Source organism: Dipodomys merriami, unplaced genomic scaffold (genome assembly GCF_024711535.1).
Source record: "Dipodomys merriami isolate MVZ:Mamm:240054 unplaced genomic scaffold, mDipMer1.0.p SCAF_9, whole genome shotgun sequence".
NCBI classification, from domain to species: domain Eukaryota; kingdom Metazoa; phylum Chordata; class Mammalia; order Rodentia; family Heteromyidae; genus Dipodomys; species Dipodomys merriami.
Window position 1 is genome coordinate 26,010,129 of NW_027206512.1, and position 24,049 is coordinate 26,034,177.

The 24,049-nt window shown below is 37.0% G+C and overlaps 2 protein-coding genes across 6 annotated transcripts in view; one reads left to right on the top strand and one right to left on the bottom strand.

Annotated features, from left to right (window-relative positions):
- The first annotated feature begins 643 nt into the window (after window positions 1–643).
- On the top strand, window positions 644–16,062 carry LOC138821019 (UDP-glucuronosyltransferase 2B31-like). 2 transcript variants are annotated; one of them, XM_070013078.1, is made up of 7 exons: window positions 644–1,406; window positions 3,173–3,321; window positions 5,750–5,881; window positions 7,433–7,520; window positions 8,978–9,197; window positions 11,755–12,040; window positions 15,026–16,062. In XM_070013078.1, exons 1-6 carry the CDS (start codon window positions 683–685, stop codon window positions 12,032–12,034), a joined length of 1,593 nt encoding a protein of 530 aa, XP_069869179.1. In that variant the 5' UTR covers window positions 644–682; the 3' UTR covers window positions 12,035–12,040; window positions 15,026–16,062. The 2 variants fall into 2 exon arrangements, with proteins under 2 accessions (XP_069869179.1, XP_069869178.1); XM_070013077.1 differs by lacking the exon at window positions 15,026–16,062 and having other exon boundaries at window positions 11,755–15,019.
- A 3,269-nt stretch (window positions 16,063–19,331) lies between these two features.
- Ythdc1 (YTH N6-methyladenosine RNA binding protein C1) overlaps window positions 19,332–24,049 on the bottom strand; it is a 38,859-nt gene continuing 34,141 nt past the window's right edge. For all 4 annotated transcript variants that reach the window (XM_070012752.1, XM_070012751.1, XM_070012750.1 and 1 more), the window contains 2 exons: window positions 22,749–22,883; window positions 19,332–20,305 (listed from right to left, as the gene is read on the bottom strand). In XM_070012752.1, the coding sequence (XP_069868853.1) occupies window positions 20,081–20,305; window positions 22,749–22,883 (360 nt within the window). In that variant the 3' untranslated portion in view covers window positions 19,332–20,080. The remainder of the gene's footprint in view (window positions 20,306–22,748; window positions 22,884–24,049) is intronic.

The following is a 24,049-nucleotide window of genomic DNA, read 5'->3' on the forward strand; positions in this document are numbered from 1 at the left end:
GGATTGGGGATGAAGGGATAGAAAGGGGAAACAAAGGAGGAAGCTACAATGCTTGATAAGAAATGTACTCATTATCTTGCCCATGTAATTGTAACCCCTCTGTACGGTATTTTCACAATAAAAAAAAAAAAAAAAGAATGCAAAGGACTTCCTTGCCCCGACTGGCTTTGGACCACAACTCTCAGATCTCAGTCTCTTGAATAACCAGGGTTACAAGCATGAGCCACTGGCACCCTGCAACCTATGGCATTAATGTTAAAAAATAATTATAGGGGAAAACCTATTGAATAATGAATGCATAGCAAAAAGTCTGATTTAAGAGTTTTGTGATTGTATTTCTAGTTTTATGTCTAGAAAAGTACATTATGAAGGAATGACTCTTTTACTACCATTCTCAAAACTGTTGTAAAATCATTAACATATCATAGCTGCATTGTTCATGATATATCATCAATCTTAACTGCAGAAAAGCACCTGCAATCAAGAGCAACATTACACACATTCTCATAAACAGGAGGTTTTCTATTTCCTGACCTTTTCACTTTGCCTCCAGATATGAGTACTGGTATAAGTATTTACTTTGGTGGGTACAAGTTATATTTTAACTAGTTGATGATTTCTCCTTGAATAGGAACAAGAGCCTGAAAACACACTCTGAAAGGAAACATTGTATTATTACAGAATGGCTTCCAAAGTGACTACAGTTCTGCTCTTGCTACAGCTGAGTGGTTTCTTTGTTTCTGGGAAATGTGGGAAAGTGTTGGTGTGGCCAATGGAATACAGCCATTGGATCAATTTGAAGATAATATTGGATGAGCTTGTGGTAAGGGGTCATGAGGTGACTGTTCTGGTATCTTCAACTTCTATTTTCTTTGATTTCAACAAACCATCTCATATTAAATTTGAGATCTATCCTTCATCAATAAGCAGTGAAGAGGTGGAAAAGTTATTCCTGAAATCACTCAGAATATGGATTTATGAGCTGCCAAAGCTGCCATTTTGGACATATTTTTCCACGTTGCAAGAACTTACATGGGAAGATTCGGCTTATTTTGAGAGTCTCTGCAAAGATGTAGCTTTGAACAAGAAACTTATGACAAAACTACAAAAATCCAGGTTTGATGTCATTCTCGCAGATGCCTTCATTCCCTGTGGTGACCTGCTGGCTGAACTACTAAACCTTCCCTTGGTGTACACTCACCGCTTCTTTCCTGGATACACATATGAAAAATACATGGGAGGACTTCCAGTCCCTCCTTCTTATGTGCCTATCATTGAGACAGAACTCAGTGATCGAATGACATTCATGGAGAGGGTGAAAAACATGCTATATGTGATTTATTTTGACTTTTGGTTCCAAGCATTTAATGAGAAGAAGTTTAATCAGCTTTATAGTGAAGTGCTAGGTGAGTCCTATTCTCAGCTGCTCCCGTAAAGTTCTAAATTTTCTTGGTCTTTGAAGAATGTCAGATCAGATGAATTTCTCTTTGATGAAGGAATTTATCTTCAATGATGATAGAAATACACAAAAGCTTTTCTATCCAATGCAAAACATGTCTAGAAAAGTGTCAGAAAGCTCTGGTAACATTTGAACAGGATACTTCAGGAAGCATACTATGCCCCCAAAAGTAAATTGTTGAGGGTTTCTCTATACAATCTTGTATCTGCCTTACTATTTTTACTGGTCTTTAAAATCAGTAATTTCTAATTTCATTAAACCTCTTGATGAAGGTATACATGTACAGGTTAAAGACAACACATACTTGCAGCAAGATTATCTACATACCATTGAAGGCTTTTTTTTTTCCTTGTGTAGATCAGTTTTCTCACTTAGAAATTAATTTTTTCACTTTATCTAAATAATTCCTTCACAAGAAAGAGATAGTATCATTATATTGGATATAGTAAACCTATAATTTTGGATTTTTAGTGATTTTTTTCTGCCTTCACTCAGAGTTTAAATTATTTACTTATTCATATTGAAATAGCCATAATGTAGACAGCACTGGTATGTAGACAGACTCACACCTGAAAATCCACTCACAAGGCTGAGAACTGAAAATCATGGTTCAGCCAGCCAAGACAGCAAAGAGTATGAGCCCCTTATTTCCAAATGATTACTAAAAAGCCAGCAGTAGAACTGTGGGTCCACGATAGAGTACTAGGCTGAGCACAAAAGCTCCGGGATCATGCTAGTCCCTGAGTTCTAGACCCAAGACCAAGGCATGTGTGTGTGTGTGTGTGTGTGTGTGTGTGTGCGTGCACATGCGTGCGCGCACACGCGCCCCCCTACCCATCATAATATTGAAGTATAGGCACACAAATTATTAGGCTATTTTAAACTATGAATCTCTACTAAAAATTAAGAGTAAATGTAAGTCTTCCCATATTCTAAAACTTTCCTACCCCTTACTCATAAACATAGTTATAAATTACTAGATGCTGTAAATTATTTATGTGAAATAAATGTAGTAGAAATCCAAATAAAGGGGATAGAAATGTAGCCATACTCAAAACCTCTCAGTTTAAACCTAGGAATGTGGCTTAATGGTAGACTGCCTGCCTAGCATGCCTGAAGTCCTGGGTTCAATTCTTCAGTACCACATAAACAGAAAAAGCTGAAAGTGGCACTGTGGCTTAAGTGGTAGACTGCTGGCCTTGAGCAAAAGATGCTCAGAAGCGGTGCCCAGGCCCTGAGTTCAAGCCCCAGGATTGGAAGAAAAAGGACAAAAAATAATAATAAAAACCCTCTCGGTTCACTAGAAAACCAAAAGACAAGGTTCCAGATTCTTATAAGGCAAAGTATATGAAGATTTACTAGCAAAGGTGTTTCCATAAGTATTATGATCAACAGGTAATGTCATGCAAATCTATGTTAAGATTTGTGCATTACTATCTAGGCTGGCTTCTTGTGATAGCTATTTACAGTTGTGAAATACTAGGTGAGTTACAGATGTAGTGCAGACAACATCTACAAGCTCCAGTATTTTAGTCTGAAAGTACATGTGTATAGATAATACACCTATCCATATACACACATTTGTATTATGAAAATACTCTTGAACACATTTCAGAATATTACTGAAGGTCCTTTGAGAAGAGCATCTAACATTCATATCCACCTGACAATTTTCTCATACTCTATTCTTTTGGTCTTCTTTTACCCTTTCAGGTAGACCTACAACATTATTTGAGACCATGGGGAAAGCTGATATATGGCTCATCCGAACCTACTGGGATATTGAATTCCCTCGCCCACTGTTACCAAATTTTGAATTTGTGGGAGGACTCCACTGCAAACCTGCCAAACCTCTGCCTGAGGTAAATATCTTCCTGTTAATTTGCCTCTGTTTTTATTCAATTTCAACAGGATGATTCTATTTTATTTATTTACATTGTTTGTCTCAAAGACAGAGTCATAGGAAGTGATAAATAGAAATTCTTACAAACATCGTTGTGATGGTATAGACATTTTCCTTACAGAATTAAGGAGAAAACTGTTGAGCTTTGGAAGTAAGATCAAGGTATTCATCATTCAATTTATAAGAAAACAACAGTACATTGAAATGTGGTAAGAATCTCTAGAGACACAAAGTAGGTAGTGTCTCTGCCCTAAATACCATAAATTCTATTTCAAAAGATAGACTGTGAAAATGTTCTATCAAGAAAAGACCACATGTGTTTCTTATCTACCTTAAGACTATGTGGGACCCTAGAAAATTTCCAGAGGGAATAAAGGTTCCCTCACCATAGTACAGAGGAAATGTGTGCTATACATGTAATAAATAGCACAATTTTTCATATTTATTGAACACCTGATAACTTATCCTACTTACCTGCCCTTAGGTTGAGATATTTTCAAGTTTTCCATAAGCATGTAGAATGATATTCTTAATAAACAAGAGAATCTTACACAATTTATCTAACATCATAATTTTATGTTACAAAGAAAAAGCAAAAAGTGTATGGCACCATGAAATGCTCTCATGAGACCTGTTCTATTTTCCAATTTATAGTAACATAAATGTGACCTTATTCAGAGTTACAATAATTTATGAAAGAATATTTGACTATTTGGGCATCGTTGGCTCACGCTTGTAATCCAACCTACTCAGGAGACTGAGATCTGAGGATCATGGTTCAAAACCAGCCAGGGCAGGAAAGTCCATGAGACTCTTATCTCCAATTAATCACCAGAAAACCTCAAGTGGTGCTGCACTTAAAGTAGTAGAACATGAGCCTAAAACAAGAGAACTCAGGAACAGTGCCTAGGCCCAAAATTCAAGATCTATGACAGAAAAAAGAAAAAAGTATTGAAAACAGTATAGATTACTCACAAAATTAAAAAATAGATTCATGATTTATCAACAGGTAAGCTGAATTTATTGAAGGATCTCCATGAAGTGCTCATCCTTAAAGCAAAGAAATGGAAGCAAAACTTTGGCATCTATGAATGGATTTATAAATAAAGAATATGTAGTATACACATACAAATAAGAGGATAAGCCTTTAAAACAGGAATTGGGACACATGAACAGACTTCCAGAACTTTGATAACCCACTAACTAAAAGTAGCCAGTCAAAAAATACAACTGTTTTATTCATCTACTGAGGGGCATCTGGGTTGGTTCCATATCTTAGCTATGGTAAATAATGCTCTGATAAACATGGTTGTGCTGGTAGCTTTAGTATAGCCTTGTTTGTCATCATTTGGATATGGATCAAGAAAATGTGTTATATTTATACAATGCAATTCTGTGCCTCCATCAGACAGAATGACATTATCTCATTTGTTAGGAAATAGAACAACTTGGAAAAAATTATATTAAGTGAAGTAAGCCAGGCCCAAAGAAACATAGGTCCCATGGTTTCCTTTATTTGCAATAACTAGTGTAAGTCTAGGACAAGCAGAAAAGGTCAAAAGCTATATGACCATATCAGATGATGTTAAGTGAAATAAATCCCAAGATAGAGACACAACTGTTTTTTTTCTTTCTTGCTATTGTTTTTAACATATTTAAAATGTACTATGGGTTTTTTTTTGTTTGTTTGTTTCCCTTGTATGTTCTTTCCCCATGGTATAACCCCTGTTGTCCCTGTATTTGATTCTGCATCTTGTATATACATTCTTCTAATTTGGGGAGGGGAAGCGAAATAACAAAATGTTGAAATAAGGATACAAGTTGACCCATTGTAACAATGAAATGTACATGATACTATGTTTCAAATGAACTTTACAACTTGGGGTGGGGAGAGGAGTTGGGGCTGTGGGGAAGGAAGGGATAGTAGGGGAAAAACAAAGGAGGAGGTAACAATGCTCCATAGGAAATGTACTTACTCATGTAATTATAAACCCTCTGTACAGTGTTTTTACAATAAAAAAAATTTAAAAAGGCAAATGTTACATGAACCTACCCAGTCTTCAAAACTATAAAAGCAGAAAGAAGTATAGTAGCCAAGGGACCAAAGGAGGGTAAAATCATTTTTTGCTTAGTTTCTACAGATTTTCAATTCTGCAATATTTTGGAGCTGGTTTGCATAATAATATGGGTAAATATGAGTAAAACTGGTGAACTATACACCCTAGAAATAGGAATGATTATAAATTTGGATTGTGTATTTTACATAAAGAGCTTTACTCTAATAATTCCTGCTAATATTGATTGGTTCTCCTTAAATTTAGTGCCAATCTTAACAATATTTTTACATTACTGCCTCTCTTTTATGATGGATCAATTTTTCTTCACAGGAAATGGAAAACTTTGTCCAGAGCTCTGGCGACAATGGTATTGTGGTGTTTTCTCTGGGGTCAATGGTAGGTAATATGACAGAAGAGAAGGCCAATGTGATTGCATCAGCACTAGCACAGATACCACAAAAGGTGAGAGAAAGAGTTTCAGTGAACATCTGCTTAAGGATTCTGTCACACTGTGAAGGGTCTAATTACAAATATATCCTATGTGAAAAGAGAGCTCTCTACTACATCAATCACTGAAATCACGTTTAATACAGAAATACAAGTGGCAGGTGCTTTAGCATAACAGAATACTTTTGTGTACACATAGTATACACAAAAATGCATTTAACAGGTTTAGTAAGAACCTGAATTTCTAGTCTTATTATAAGTAGATAACCCTCCCCCCCCCCAAAAAAAAAAATCCCCAAGATCTTCCTTGTCATTTCTTTCTTTTTCTCCCAGGAGAACTAAGGACTCTGTACACAGTGAAGCTATAATCAGAATGAAGTTACATTTTAATCAGTAACTATACCAGCCCAATAAAGATAAGCAGGCACTCAAAACTGGAGATTACATTATCCAACATCATATTCATATGTAATCTCAGCCTCATTTTTTCCCTGAATTTTGAAATAGGCTTATCCATATCGCTGGTGCTACTCTTAATAAAGATCAGGACTCACCAACCCCAAGTCCACACACTCAGCAAACCAACATGATGGAGAGAAAGAAATGCTGGCCTGCCCTGCTGGACTGGTCCTTGTTAATGTCTGAAAAAACAAGATATAAGATAAAGGGTGGAGAAGGAATCTTACCCTTATGGTGGTCCTTGAAAAAGTGGCCTCACAAGGGTCTAAGAAGTGAAATAATTTATGATGGAAGTAGTTACTCCGAGTCAGAGGCTGTGGGCTCACACCTGTGATACTAGCTACTTAGGAGGTTGAGATCTGAGGATCGCCAGCCTGGGCAGGAAAGTCAGTGAGATTTTTATCTCCAGTTAACCACCAGGAAACTGGAAGTGGTACCATGACTTGAACTTGTAGAGCACTAACCTAAAGCAAAGAGCTCAGAAACAGTACCCAGGAACTGTGTTCAAGTCCCAAAACTGACAACACACACACACACACACACACACACACACACACACACACACAAAGTAGCTATTCTCTGTGTGGTGGTATACATCTATAATCCTGGCATTTGGACCCTACCAAATAAGCCAGCTTGGGCTACATGGTGAGATCGTCTCTCAAAACAAAATTAAAAGTGATTATAAGAAAACACGAATAAATACCACTCCAATAAAAGGTTGATGTTGCATTTAGTAGATGACAATTATTATATATATATTTATTTGTGAAACAAAATGAATGTGTAGCTCATAAGCACAATTTATCAATTAGAACAAATGTTTTGCATGCTACTACTTGATATTTAAAAACTCATTTTGCCTAAGTGACTTAGGAAATATCAAGAAAGTATGCTATATCTTGATAAAACAGAAAAATAAGCCCAGTAAAAAAATGTATTTCTAGCACTATTTTAGTAGTCCTCATTGTTTATCATGTCTTTTCCTCATGTCCTTAGCTATCATGTAATAGGTACTATAGAGATTATTTATTAGTCTCTTCTTAATTCTAATGTGAAGGACCTGAGAGCTGACTCAAGTAATAAGAGGGTTCTTTGCCAGAACAGGTTGTATGGAGATTTGATGGCAAGAAACCAGATGTCTTGGGATCCAACACTCAGCTCTACAAGTGGATCCCCCAGAATGACCTTCTTGGTAAGACCCTGGAGAATATTGAAAACACCACCTCAGCAAATGAGGAGGACAAACATTTAATAAGAAATATTTTTACAAATGGAAAACTAAAAAGAAAAAACCCTGCCTTCCTATTTATAGCAGTATGGTACTTTACCATTTGAGTCATGCCTCCGTCCTACCTTTTTGCTGGTTATATTAAAGATGGAGTCTCATGATCTCTTCTTTCCAGACTGGACTTAAACCTTGATCCACTGGATCTCAGCCTCCTGAATAACAAATATTACAGGCCAGAGTTACCAGTGATGGCTGTACTTACTCTGTATAGTGGGCAGTATTTTTCATAGGCACATTAAGAACAAGAATTGCCAGTTCAACCCTGCACTTGTGGCTCATGCTTGCAATCCTAGCTACTCAAGAGACTGAGATCTGAGTACTGGGTTCTAAGCCAGATCAAGCAGAAAAGCCTTGTGAGACTCTTATCACCAATTAACAACAAGTTTTAGGTGTGATTAATTGTGGATCATGCCTCAATCTTCTCTTTCTACAGTTTTGTATCTATAATCCCAGAGCTAATTCAAATGACAGTGAAACATACAACTCTGTATTTTCTATGTAAATAAAAAATCTCGACATCATCAAATGGTGTACATTTCATGATAAAGTACAGCCTATTCTACCTCTGGTTCAGTAGCACCAATAAACCACACCCTAGGCATAGTGACTAGGGCAGTGTGTCTTATTGTTATTATTATTATTTTGAACTCAGGGCCTGGGCACTGTCGCCAAGCTTCTTTTGCTCAAGGCTAGCACTGTACCTCTTGAGCCACAGAACCACTTCCAGCTTTTCTATTTATATGGTTCTGAGGAATCAAATCCAGGGTATCATGTTGGGCAAGCACTGCCACTCAGCCACATTCCCAGTCCCACAGAGTGCCCTTTGAGACCCAATAACTTCATTCTTGCTCCCATGCCCCCTCAGATATTTACCCATAGTACTTCTATCCAGGGTATGACTTTATGTTGTTGTTTTTTTCCCACTCTCATAGCAAATTTGTTTTCATTCCTCAAGTCTCACCTCATAGAGCTTTTCTATATAGTCTTACCTGTGAGTGGACTGCAGGTGTTTGTTGTTCTGAAATTTAAAAGCAATTTTACTGCATTTTTCATAATGTTAACAATCTGCTTGTGAGAAAACATTTCTTTTTTCTAAGTATTTTGTTTACTATTTCTCATTTTAAAGCTAAATATTATAATTAATTATATTAAATAATATAATTATATTTATTGTATAATGCATATATTATTAATATATAAATTATAATATTAAATTATAAATATATTAGAGCTACAGATATAAAATATAATATATAATATAATATAAATTACAAATATTAATGTATTAACTGTATACATAACATAATAATTATATATAATTAGTATTAATAATAATTTCCTTTCCTTTATCCCATTGTTAGGTCATTCAAAAACCAAAGCTTTCATAACTCATGGTGGCACCAATGGTGTCTATGAGGCCATCTACCATGGGATTCCTATGGTGGGCATTCCTTTGTTTGCTGATCAGCCTGATAACATTGTTCACATGATAGCCAAAGGAGCTGCTGTTAGACTGGACTTCCACACAATGTCAAGTGCAGATTTGCTCAAAGCACTGAAGACAGTCATCAATGACCCTAGGTGAGTATAATGATTTTTTTTTCAATGTGGTAATATTTAAGAAATGTTCTAATGAAAATAGATTACATTTATTTTTGAAAATTTCAAATTATTTAATCACTGGGAAATGTGCTTTATTCCAAAGCTGTTATTTTTAAAACTGACATTAAGATTTACTGCACATATAGTTATTCACAAAGTGGTATCATGTTTTAAAAAACTTTTACTATATATGTAATTGTAAAGAAAATAATTTTGGGGGCTGGGAAGGTGGCTCAGTGGTAGAGCGCTTGCCTTGCATGCCTGAGGCCCTGGGTTCGATTCCTCAGCACCACATAAGCAAAAAGAAAAAACCCGGAAGTGGCGCTGTGGCTCAAGTGGTAGAGTGCTAGCCTTGAGCTGAAGAGCTGAAGGACAGCACCCAGGGACAGAGTTCAGGCACCATGACCGGACCAAAAAAAAAAAAAGAAAAGAAAATAATTTTTGTAAATATCATCAACTCCACAAAAGGACAATGACATTGAAGAACTGTGTTAAATTATTTTAGTATCTGCAATTTCTGTAACTCTTGATCTTTCTAAATTTCTAAATTATTACACCTGGTTTTAACCAAGTGTGATCAAAGCAAAAGTCAATTTTAAAAATGCACTTCTTTAATCTGGACACCAGTGGTTCACACCTATATCTTAACTGCTTACGAGGCTGAGATCTGAGGATCACCATTAGAAGTCAGAAAAGTCTGTGAGATTATTATCTCCAATTAACCACCAAAAAAGCCAGAAGTATTTGTAATCACAACTTGCTTTGTTAAATGGCAAATACTCTCTACAACTATTAAAAGATATTTGTTTGTTTTTAAGTCAGAAGTAGAGTTGTGGTTTGAGTGGTAGAGCATTAGCCTTGAGCAAAAGGAGCTCAGGGACAGTCCCCAGGCCTTAAATTCAAGCCCCAAGATTAGAAAAAAATTCTGTCATGCATTGTTTAAAAAGAATTATTCAAGGGTTGGATGTGTGGCTCAGGTGGTAGAGCATCAGCCAATGAGCAAAAGTATCAGACAATGAGTTGGAGTCTTAGTCTAAGAAAAGAAAGAAAGAAAGAAAGAAAGAAAGAAAGAAAGAAAGAAAGAAAGAAAGAAAGAAAGAAAGAAAGAAAGAAAGAAAGAAAGAAAGAAAGAAAGAAAGAAAGAAAGGAAGAAAGGAAGGAAGGAAGAAAGGAAGGAAGAAAGGAAGGAAGGAAGAAAGAAAAGGAAGGAAGGAAGGAAGAAAGAAAAGGAAGGAAGGAAGGAAGGAAGGAAGGAAGGAAGGAAGGAAGGAAGGTAGGAGAGAGAGAGAGAGAGAGAGAGAGAGAGAGAGAGAGAGAGAGAGAGAGAGAGAGAAGGAAGAAAGACAGACAGACATGTGATATGTACAAGGAAATTCTACTCACCCATTAGAAATAATAATATTATATTATTTGTAGGAAAAAGGATGGACCCAGAACTCTGAGACACAAATGGTCCATGTTTTCTCTCACATGAGGAAACTAGATCTAAACCACAACTGGATATGGTAACTTATACAGGGCTGCATGCATTTATACACAAACAGACTAAAGGAGGATACACTTAGCGGAGGATACAAAGATGTAACTCCTCTGCACATCTAAAATACTACTTATCAAAATGAATTCCAGGAAACCAAACATGTCTTTTTGTTCTTGTTGTTGTTTTTGTTTGTTGTTGTTGTCTTCTTATGGGAGGCAAAGAGGTGTCAGAGGATTGGAGGAAGGGTAAACAAATGCAGTCATAGTATTCAATATACATAAACTATGCAGCTTATGGGCAGGGATGGGAGAAGGAAAATGGAGGAAAGTGAAAAAAAGAGGTGACATTGTCCAAGAAGCATTATACTCATTACCTGACTTATGGAATTACAACCCCTTTATACAACTCCCTAATAATAACAACAATTTAAAGACAGGAAAAAAGAGAGGAAGGGGGAGAGAATTCAGTCATAATAGTTGATACATATCCTTTGAAACTAGGAAAACTGAGGAAGTGGATGTATTGGGAGGGATGAGAAAGGTGTCATTGATCAAGATGCATTATAAATATAAACTCATCTGTTGAATGGAAACCCTTGTGTACAACTATTAAAAATAAAAATATTTTTATTAAAAAAAGAATTTTTCAGGTTAAGTAGAAATTAGACAGTAGAGGGTAGAAGAATGGAAGGTTGTACTGTTATACAATTCCTCTTCAAATACTTCAAGATATTTTTGTCAAACTGCATTTAGTTGTCTCAATTAAATCACTTTAAATGACTTATTAACATTTGCTTGGTTGGGAGAAAAAAAATCCAAGAACATATTTCTCCATAGGACTTCCATTTTGACTTTGGAAATATTTCTCCATCTGAAAATACCACCCAACATTCACATTCTCCATGACCTAACAAAATCATGTTATTTCTATTGTTCTTCTGTATCAGTAATGTCTCTATGGGAAATATACATGGATCCATTTTATGACACTCTCCAAAACCTTTCATTGACTTCCTATGTTTAAGCTAGTGTTGGTATCTCTATGTTTCTCTTTCAGCTATAAAGAGAATGCAATGAGGTTATCAAGAATTCACCATGATCAGCCAGTGAAGCCTCTGGATCGAGCTGTCTTCTGGATTGAGTTTGTCATGCGCCACAAGGGAGCCAAACACCTTCGTCCGGCTGTCCATGACCTCAACTGGTTCCAGTACCACTCTCTGGATGTAATTGGTTTCCTGCTGACCTGTGTGGCAACTGTCATCTTCATCTTCATAAAGTGTTGCATGTTTTGTTGCCAGAAGTTAGGTAAAACTGGAAAGAAGAATAAAAGAGAGTAATTGTAGGTAGGTGTGAATTTGAGAGGTCTGATTGTAAGGTTCCCCAGTTTACTCCAGCAAGAGGAGGTTGAGAGGTCAGATTATTTCTTCCAGGAGCAAAACAGTTTATTACTAGTAAATTATTCCTTATTTAGGAGTTAGAATCATTTCTAGCCAGTGGGGAAATACTGAGAAAAACAAATATATAACTATATATGTTATCCTGTTGAAACTCTGCTGTTGTTTGGTAACTATTCTAAAATTGATCATTTTAATTGCAGCTTGCTTGCAAGTTAATTCATGGACACAAGGTTAAATTCCACCCCCACTTCTAACATCAATATTCTCTGACTACTCAGCTTTCTTTAGCTTCATTTTAGAAATTTGTAGTTGCAATTTTTTTTGAAGAATATATTCCCTAATTAAAATTGGGTAAAGAGTCACCACTCCATTTAGTTTTGGGAAAACAGTAGTGTCATATGGATTTTACTATATATCTAGTCTCAAAATCATGGTCTGGGAATGTGGTTTAGTGGTAGAGTGCTTGCCTAGCATGCATGAAGTCCTGGGTTCAATTCCTCAGTACCTCATAAACAGAAAAGGCCAGAAGTGATGCTGTGGCTCAAGTGGTAGAGTGCTACCCTTAAGCAAAATAAGCTCAGGGATAGCACCCAGGCCCTGAGTTCACAAGCCTCAACACTAGCCGAAAAAAAAAAAAAAAAGCTGAGGGACAGCATTCAGGACCTGAGTTCAAGGTGCAGGATTGGCACACATAGAAATATGATTTCATTTAGAACTTTATTCAGGTAAACATAGCAAATGGTCAAAACAATGTAAAAGTCTTGATCAAACTAGGATTACACACTCTTGTGAAATAGTACCTATTGATTTAGCCAGTGGCATAAGTGGTAAATGGTTAGAGTGCTTACTTAGCAAACACGAAGCCTGAGTTCAAGCCCCAGTACTATGAAAACCAAAATATGCTATTGGATTTAATTGGAATAATTTAACTAGTTACAAATCATATTTGGCTAGAGTTGTAAATTGCCTACTTTATAGTACATACAGTGAAAATTATTCAAAAAGTTTAAGCAAACACTTTTTTTAGAAACTCCATTAATACTGTTTTCAAAAAGTCATGAAAAAATAAAGGCTACACAAAGCACAATGGAAGGTGTCTCCATCATTTGGCCTGTGAGTAGGTTATCTTCACAAACTTTAATCTTTGTAAAGATTTGCTTCAGGTCCTTCTGCTGTACACCAGACATATCAACATAAATAACCATCTGAGAGATTCTCTTAAGAATACTTGAGAAAAAATAGTGTTGCAATACATAGTATTGTCATGTCTAGGAAAACAGCATATTCAAAGTAGTTGAAGGAAGTTTATAAAGCCAAAAATGATGATTAAGGAGTCAAAATGTGGTGTCCCATGCCTGTAATCTCAGCTACTTGGGAAGCTCATGGTGAAGACTGAAAGTGTGAGACCCAATCTGGAAAAATATAACAAAAAAAGGACTTTAAAAATTTTTTTATCTTATATATATTTATTGTAAAAAAGTTGTATAGAGGGGTTGCAGTTACACAAGTAGGGCAATGAGTTCATTTCATACGAGTATTGTTACCTCCTCCTTTGTTTTCCCCCTACCATCCCTTCCCTCCCCACTTCACCAACTCCTCCCTTCCCCTCCCATATTGTAAAGCTTGTTTTCAACATAGTATCCTGTACATCTCGTCGTCACAATGGGTCGGCCTGCATGCCCATTTAAGTGTTCCCCAATATCCCTTCCCCGCTCCAAATTACAAAGATGTATATACAAGGTGCAGAACACCGGCATCAAATCCAGTGAGAACAGGGGTTATGCTGTGGGGGAATATACGAAAGGAATAAAAGAATCACAGTGCATTTTAAGTACATTAAAAACACTAGCAAGAAAGAAAAAAATCATTTGTATCCCTGTCTTGGGGTACATTTTGCTTAACATCATCTCATGTGGTCATATGTACATAGCCTTTGACCTTCTCTGCTTGTCCTAGACATGTACTAGTCATTGCAAACAAGGGAAACCATAGGACCTATGTTTCTCTGGGCCTGGCTTACTTCATTTAATATAATTTTTTCCAAGGCTTTCCATTTCCTAACAAATGGGGCAATGTCATTCTTTCTGATGGAGGCATAGAATTCCTGTATGTGTGTATGTATGTATGTATGTATGTATGTATGTATGTATGTGTGTGTGTGTGTGTGTGTGTGTGTATATATATATATATATATATATATATATATATATATATATATATATATATATCACATTTTCTTGATCCATTCATCTACTGAGGGGCATCTGGGTTAGTTCCATATCTTAGCTATGGTAAATGATGCTGCGATGAACATGGTTGTGATGGTAGCTTTGATATGACCTTGTTTGTGATCATTTGGCAAAAAATGACTTAAGTATGGCTCAAGTAATAGAGCATCTGCCTAACAAGCATAGGACCTTGAGATCAAATTTCATTGCAATAAACTGTTACATATTTATATTCTGGGGTTTTTTTGTTTGGTTTTTGGTGCCGTCCTGGGGCTTGAACTCAGGACCTGGGCAAGGTCCCTGATTTTTTTTTTCTCAGAGTTAGCACTCTACTACTTGAACCACAGCACTACTTCTGGGTTTTTCTGCTTATCTGGTACTGAGGAATCAAACCCAGGTCTTAATGCATGCTAGGCAAGCACTCTACTACGAAGCCACATTCCCAGCCCTATATACTGTACATGGGTGTACTACATAATATACAAAACAATTCTTGGCAACAAGCATTACTACTAACAAGAATGACAATAGTCATATGACAACAGTTGAACAAAGTTAATGAAGACATCCAGTTATACTAGACTATATGTACCACAATACGGTCTACCTTCTAGTATTATGATCGTTACCATGACATAGTCATAGATGAGAACTCTTCCTGTGTAACCTCATGGCTTTACCATTTTTTTGTTTTGTTTCGTAGGTATTAGGGCTTGAACTTGCCTGGCTTGTTTGCTTGCCCTTGCTGGTTATTTTGGAGACAGAATCTCAAGGACTGATGTGCTTAGACTAGCACTGACGTGGGATCCACCTTATCACAAGCTCCTAATTAGCTAGGATTACAGGAATAAGCCTCAAGCAACCCCATTTTGGTATTTTCACAGTGAAATCAAAATTGAAACAAACAATAGTCATGCATTATTTAATAAGGATATTGTCTTGTTAGACCATTCATGTTTTTGAAAGCAAAGTGTACTTCATAAGCCTGGATGTTACTAGTTAGTTACTTAAAATAACATCTTGAACTCTAGATGCACCAGTGGTGTATTACATGGCATACTGATTTGCTTTAAGCTTTCCAAATATAACCACAAAAATATACTCTCTATATATACACATATATATATATATAGTAAATGCATAATCTAGCAATGAGCTAACCAAAGAGTACTAAACTTATGTTCTGTATATGTGTTGATTTAATAGACTCATACTACCACCACCATAAAAATATCACAGCATGCAGAAATGGTCAGATAAGTTGATGTTAGGGAAATGAACCCTAAGATATGTATTCAAATTTTTTTTTTGGGGGGGGGGAGTCCGGTCGTGGGGCCTGAACTCTGGGCCTGGGCGCTGTCCCTCAGCTCTTCAGCTCAAGGCTAGCGCTCTACCACTTGAGCCACAGCGCCACTTCTGGCTTCTTTTTGCTTATGTGGTGCTGAGGAATCGAACCCAGGGCCTCGAGCATGCAAGGCAAGTGCTCTACCACTGAGCCATCTTCCCAGCCCCGTTTATTTTTTCTTTCATGCGATTGTTTCTAACGCATTTATAAGATTATTTATTTGTTGCTTTGTATGTCCCTCCCCCATAGTATAACCCCTGCTTTCACTGTATTTGATGTCGGTATAATTTGTGGAGAAGGGGAAAAACAAATCGTTTAAATAGGGATACAGGTGGACCCATTGCAACAATGAGATGTACAAGTCGTTATGTCAAAAACGAACTTTACAACTTTGGTGCGGGGGGTCGGGGGGGTCAGGGGATGTGGGGGTGGGGAGGATTGGGGGGGCGGGGGAAGGATGGGAAGGGATGGGAAGGGGAAACAAAGGAGGAGGCTACAATGCTTGGTAAGAAATGTACTCATCATCTTGCCCATGTAATTGTAACCCCTCTGTACAGTATTTTCACAATAAAAAAATAAAAATTAAAAAATAAATTAAATACTAAAACATTTTGAATGTCCAAAAAAGAATCACAGCATTATGCCATGGTAATCATTAGATGCTCAGATTTTCAGCTGTAATTAAATCTTTTGGGATGTTCATTCTCTTATATAGGACATTACGATTTTATAAAGTGATGATGTGATTAAGACCAGTAACACTATCTGAAACAAGCAAGCTTTATATATGTAGCTACAATAGGACTGCTCAAAGGAAGAAGCTGGGTGTGATGGCCTGTCACCCTCGGTGCACATCTGGGCAGGAAGCTAGACCCTATCTAGAAAATAAACCAGAGCAAAAAAAAGTAGAGGCATAGCTCAGTGGTAGAGGACCTGCCTAGGAAGCTCAAGAAATGGCATTCAAATTACAGTACTCACATAAAAAGTAAGGTGTTTTCTTTAGACTCACCAAATTGGCTATGATTAGCGGTTGAAGCTTGGTTCTACTAAGTATTTGTTGAATTGTATATACTAGCCTCTCAGAACTTGTTTCTGAATTTTAGCATATACCGGGATGAGGATAGGTCAGTACATAATAGTACAATAGCATGAGGTATACTGTGTTCAATAGTACTTATTTCAGAAATGTCCTATCACTTATCAACTTCTCCTTAAAATAGCATTTCTAGTAATTCCTTCATATCTCAGAAATTCACCATTTAAGACCTTGAAAAAATAGCAGATGTAGTACTGGGTGTGTAGCTTAAATGGCACAGTGCTTACCAGACGAGCACCAGGCCCTTAATTCAAACTTCAGTATCACAAACAAAATGGCAGTGACATGACTTGACTTACCACCAGATTAAAGGGAGTAACAAAACTATAACCACAGTTTCCTAAAAAGGAGTTAAAAAGTTTTCCTCTATCACACTGCAGATCTGACATGAACCCACTCATTTTTGAAATAAACGTACTCATTGCAAGTATTTTGAGTAACTTTTTTCTTTTGGTCAGTCCTGGGGCTTGAACTCAGGGCCTAGGCCCAGTCCCTGAGCTCTATATAGCTCAGGGTTAGTGCTCCTATCACTTGGAGCCACACCACCACTTCTGGTTTTCTGGTGCTTTGAATAACAATCTTCAAATCTCAGCCTTCTGAGTAGCTAAGATTACAGATGTGAGCCACCAGTGCTTGGCTTGAAAATTGTATATGCTTTAATTATGGCAGTGAAATCTTAGTTTAAAATATTCTTCAAGGACCTGGCTAAAGTGACTCATACCTGTAAACCTTGCAACTCAAGGAGGCTGAGTTCTGAGTATCAGAGTTCGCAGCCAGCCTAGGCAGGAAAGTTTTAGATTTTTATCTTCAATTAACCATCTACCTCCTCCCCCACTCCCCCCCCCAAAAAAACTTTAAGTGAAGCTGAGCTCAACTGATAGAACACTAGCTTAAGGGGGGGGGGGGGGTGAAGGGGAAAGCACAGGTGAGCTGGGAATGTAATTTAGTGGTAGAGTACTTGCCTAGCATGCATGATACTCTGGATTCAATTTCTCAGAAAAGGCCAGAAGTAGCATTGTGGCTCAAGTGCTAGCCTTGAGCAAAAGCAGCTCAGGGACAGTGCCCAGACCCTGAGTTCAAGTCCCAGAACTGGCCGAAATAAAAGCTGAGACTGTGCTAATGCCCAGAGTTCAAGCTCTAGAATTGGCACCAAAATGAAATAAAATCCTCCAAAAATCAGGGTCCTATGTTTAAATTACTTTTAAAAATGTATTTTTGTGATTTGATGAAGACTCAACTGTTAACTACTACATTGTTAAAAGAAAAACAGAACATATAAATGCTTTAGATATGCAACTTTATGAAGGTCAAAGGGGGAATTGACACAAAAAATTCTTCCAGAGTTTTTTGGTTCTAAGGTTCTAGTAGAAGAGATGATAATGTAACCCTGTAAATCTATGTAATAAGTAAAAGGATCAATATCCAAAATAAATTATAGATGAAAAAAATTTGTGTGATCACCTTAGAACCAAACACCGATATATAAATTCTACCACAGAGCCAATGTATACATTTTTTCTTTCTAGTCCTGGGGGCTTCAACTCAGGAACTGGACCCTGGCTTTGAGCTTTTATGCTCAGGACTAGCATTCTATCACTTGAGCTACAGCTCTACTTCTAGTTTTTTTGGACATTGAGGATGAGTCTTACAAACTTTCCTGCAGGGGTTGTCTTCAAACTGGGATCCAGATCTCAGCCTTTGAGAAACTAGATTACAGGCATGAGCCACCAAGATGGCTAGTATAATCTCTATTTTTAATCCCCCTCTGTGTTTTGAAAACAATGAATACAAATCTAATTTGCAATCCAAATCCATTTAAATTCAACAAGGCGACTAACTTTAGGAAAACAAAACAAAAAAACCCAGCAGTTCCATTTTCTTTACGATCCAGACCCTTCCACTGATTTGGTCACTTTGAGAACATCTTGAGTACATGCCCATTTAAGGAAAGAATCATGGGAAGGGCTTGCCAGGTGTACGGAGCCCAGCCCCCAACAGTCAACTCCCACACCTCTTACCCAGCTAACAATTAGCCCACTGATTAGGGTTGCAGAGGGCCCCAACCTCTCAAGTAACCTGCCCTGTCATTCTTGCAAGCCTGCCTAAAGTAAGAAGTACTGACTCCCCATTTGCTCTAAGTTGCTAAGTGGGACCAATCCATAAGTGTTTAAATTCCTTTCTCCCTTAAAACAAAAGATGGTGGAAAAGGGATCAAAAATTGAATTGAATTGAATTGGTAAGATATTTTCCTGGTAAAAATCTTCAGCTTTGTCTGCTTTCCAGTGAAAGAATAAATACTTTCCCTGTAAGTTTAGGAGCAAGACAAGGTCTTGGCACACTAAACCAATCAAAATAGTAATAATAATTTTAAAAAATAAGGATAGTCTGTTTCGCTCACCTATTTCAAACCGTAAGACATAGGTACTTTCCGCACCATGTATCAGGCAGGGTCTGCCTTGTAGTTTTAAAAAAACTACTCACCCCAACTCCACTAGAGGGCACTCTTACACAAAATATTCTATGTCCACAGATGTACAATAAATTAGAAATCAGACAAGGAAATACAGCAGTGTCAATCTTTACCAATTTATTTTATACAAAACAGTAGCAATGTGGAATATGGGAATCATCTTCTGCTGCCACACGCAAGTTGTGAACATTCCAAGCCAATGTATACAGTTTACAGGGGAAGGCTAAACAGCATCAACCATGCTACTGAACTTAGGGACTTATTTAAAAAGATTAAAAATTAGATAGCAATGTCTTCTTAATATTGCTCTCATCATTGAAGACTAAAAAATAAAAAAGTGACTTTGTAAGTTTAAAAAAAAAGAGGGGGGGAGAGAAACCAAAAGGCTGCTACAACACTGCCATACAGTCAAACCATCATACTTCAGTATTTCCATACTTGATAGCAGCATTATTTTACTGAACCGTGTGCAACTACATGTAGAAACACATCAAAGCAAAATACTATGGCAGTTACTGATCCAGACCCAAAAGAAAGAAAACAAGTAACAACAAAATAACTCTAGGATGAACATACTGTAAGATGAACATTTATGGAGAATGTAATATCTACATTCTTGGACTGTTCCATTTTGTCCCAATAAGTGTCAACTGTCAACTGTGTATTTTTGGTGGATTTGAGTTTTCCAGTTCTTAAACTGCATGCTTGGAACAAAGAGGGTGATAATAAATTCTTCTACACAAAGAACTTTAAGTAGACAGCTGAAAATAAATTTACTACTTGTAAACACACACAAAAAATAATACAAGATTTTTTTTTATCTTCAATCAGTGCTCCCCAAAGCACATTATCTTCGATATCGACCTCTCTCCCCTCGGTCTCTGTCCCGATCACATAATCGCTCTCTCTCTCTTTCTCGATCACGACCTCTATCTCGCTCTCTGTCTCTTCTGTTATCTCTGGGGCGGTCTCGCTCTCGCTCACGATCTCGTTCACGAGGTCTACTTCTACGACCACTAACAACAGCTTGAGTGCGGCGAAGGAAATCATCCACCCTCATATCATAATCATGCTAGAAAAGTGAAAGAAATAGGTTAGACATGGCAAAAATTTGAATAGAACGTGCCTTGTAATTGTCTCATTGAAAGAAAACAGAAAAATTGATTGTGATATCTAATTAAGATATCTAATCTTCCTGTTCAACTTTAATTAACGTCTCCCTCTGGCCTCCTTACTAAGATTAAGGTCAAAATAATCACTTGCTTATTACTACTAACCAAACACCATGTTATAGCCTACATGTAAAGTATCATGATTGATTATTTTATGCAATAGACTATTTTACCCTCATTCAATTGTACAATAACAACCTATGCTCTTTATAAAGTGAAATGATAGCTATGGCCCAAGTGGTAGATATCAGCAGAGCTTGAGGTCCATAGTTCAAACATCCATACTGGCAAAGTAATGGTAATATTTATTTGTGAAATATGATGAACTGTAAGAAAAAAAAATGTGCTAAGAAAGATATTAAGTCTGCCCCATACAAAGTTAACAAGGTAAAAGAGGAAAATAATGAGTAAGATGAGTAATAGAGATAGGGTAAAACTGCAGTTACTTCTAACCAGTTTAAGTTTTCTACTTTTAGTTTTTAAATTGTCTTACTAATTGACTTTGGTCTGTTTTTTAAAAATGTAGAATATAAGACTCAAAACTACACACTTTCATGCAGAAAAATGGGAACACACATACACATACATACAGACACACACACACAGACACACACACACACACATGCGCAAACCAAAAAGCTGGGTGCTGGTGGCTCACACCTCTAATCCTAGCTACTCAGGATGCTGAGGATCAGGGTCTGAAGCCAATCTGGGAAGGCAAGTCAGGCGCCAGTGCTCATGTCTGTAATCCCAGCCACTCAGGAGGCTAAGAGCTGAGGATCACAATCAAAGCCAGGCCAGGCATATGAGTCCATACGACTCATATCTCCAATTAATCACCAAAAAGCCAGAAGTGGACCTTTGACTCAATTGGTAAGAGTGCTAGCCTTGAGCCAAAATAGCTCAGGGAAAGCACCAGGCTCTGAATTTAAGTCCAAGGAAAAGAGTGTGCGCTTGCACACCCTCTCCCTCTCCTCTCTCTCTGTATGTCAGGTTTCATATTTGAGACACACAATATATCTGAACAAATGTTTATCATACATAAGCTGTGTATTTCCTGGGTAAAAGAAAAAAAAATCATTACTCAAGTCTATTTATTACAATTGGCTTACAGAACACTAAAGGTTCTAGTATGACTTTTTTGAAGGATTACTATATCAAAAGAAATGGTAATAAAACTATCTCAAAAATTGAATGCTGGTCTGATAATCTCTATCTTATGAATATTTTTTACCTGAATAAAAAGCTAAAAATGTTTATTTGGCTCTGTATTCATCATCCTAAAGACAGGAGAAGTAAACAAAATCCCAACTTACAGAGACATCACTTTAAGGATTGTTTGGGACATGTCTTGCCTAAATTGGCTTCAAACTGGCAATTCTACCTCAGCCTCCTGAGTACTGGGACTACAGGTGTTCTTCTCAATAGAAAAACTATAGTTCTAAGCTTCAAATATACACAAGTAAAGATTATGCTTCAAACAAATACCAGTGGAGTTTCAACTATGAATTCATCCTCCTTAGTATAATGAAATCCCAGAAACCACAAAACAGTAAAACTGCCTTTCATTCTGTTTTCTGAAGTTATCAAAGGTTTCATAGCTCTCATATCAAATAATCACTAAACTGAAAAGTATTGTTTTTCTGCATTTCTTAACATCTAGGTGTCAGTTTGCTAACAACCTGAGAATCAAATCAGGTTGAATCAAACACATAACACATATTTTAGTAAATTTGCTAGAAATTAATCATATTTGAGACTGTTTAAGATACACTACCTATCCTATGAAAATTCAGAACTTAATAACTACCTTAATGCATATACCCACAAACATACCTATCTCATACTCTCTAAAAATTATGTGCACCAGAATATACAAAAAGTGGCTGGGTGCACTGATTCACACATGTAATCCCAGCTCCTCAAGAGGCATAGAGCAGAAAGATCATAGTCTCTGAGCAAAAATTAAGACTGTTTGAAAAATAAAAAAGCTGAGGGCATGACTCAAGCAGTAAATCATTTACCTATACATAATGTTTATTGGTGTATGTATATATATGTACATGTGTATATTTTATATATATATATATCTACACACACACACACATTAGCAATTACAAAGCAAGAGTTATATATGTAAGAATTGCCTCAACTTAAGCAGTAGATTTATTTCTGCCTAACTAATTTATAAGGGCATTATCAGCCATTTTTAATAAAAAACAAGTTGGCAATTGGGTGAATTCAAGAGCCTGTAATAATACAAAATAGCTCATCATTCAAAATAACCTGGTGACCTCACATTTCTAAGTAGCCCCTCACACTGTTGCCTCCTGATACACTTACTACTCGTTTATCTCTGTATCTTGCTTCGTGTGGTACTGGATGATGTCCTGAGTAAGGAGGATGAGCTTGAGGAGGAGGAGCATGGTGCTGATAGTAGGGATGGTGTGGAGGCTGTTCCATCCCCGGATATGGAGGCTAAAAAAGGAAAATCACTTCCATAAGAACAGGCCAAAGCTATTCTTATACTTATATACCCAAACCACCAATCCCAAATCAATAATCTTTATCAGATGTTTACTTGGAATGAAGATTCTTCAAAATACACCTTTTTAAAAAAAATCAAATGTATAATAAACTATTTATAAACCATCTTTTTGCCAGTCATGGGGCTTTAACTCTGGGCCTGGGTGCTGTCCCTGAGCTCTTCAGCTCTACCACTTGAGCCACAGCGCCACTTCCAGTTTTCTGGTGGTTTACTGGAGATGAAAGAGTCTCAAGAACTTTCCTGCCCTGGCTAGAGCCTTTGAACCATAATCCTCAGATCTCAGCTTCCAGAGTAGTTAGGATTACAAGCTATAGCAGTGCCCAGCAAGCCTTCAAAGATTTAATGTTTATACTTATATTTAATGTTTATGTTTATATTTATAATGTTTATACTTCCCCATACATACATTTAAATTAGAATAGTAAGAGGGAAGCTCTGTCCTAATGAGTTTCCTCTTATTTCTCATTAAAAACAAGATAGCAAACCTGAGGCTGATACTATAAATTCCTGGTTCACAAAAGGGAAAACAAATATGAAAAAGCTAAGTAACACCTGCCTAAGACCCACACCACATCAGTAAAGAGGTATGTTAAGATTTGGCTATCAAGCATTCTGGTTCTAGTATTGGTTCCTCTAGCTAACCACTATTCACAAATATTATTTAAAAAGCAAAACATAAAAACAAAAACAGAGGTGCCAATGGCTCATTCTAGTTATCTTAGCTACTCAGGAGGCTGAGATCTAAGAACTGAGGCTTCAAAGGCCAGCCAAGGCAGGTAACCCCATGGAACTCATCTCCAATTAACCAGCAAAAAACCAGAAGTGGGCATGTGGCTCAAAAAACTAATGGACAGGGGCTGGGAGGTGGCTCAGTGGTAGAGTGCTTGCCTTGCATGCATGAGGCCCTGGGTTTGATTCCTCAGCACCACATAAACAGAAAAGGCCGGAAGTGGCGCTGTAGCTCAAGCAGTAGAGCGCTAACCTTGAGCTGAAGAGCTGAGGGACAGTGCCCAGGCCCAGAGTTCAGGTCCACGACCGGCAAAAACAAAAAAACAAAAAATAAAACAAAAACAAACAAACAAAAAAATAATGGACA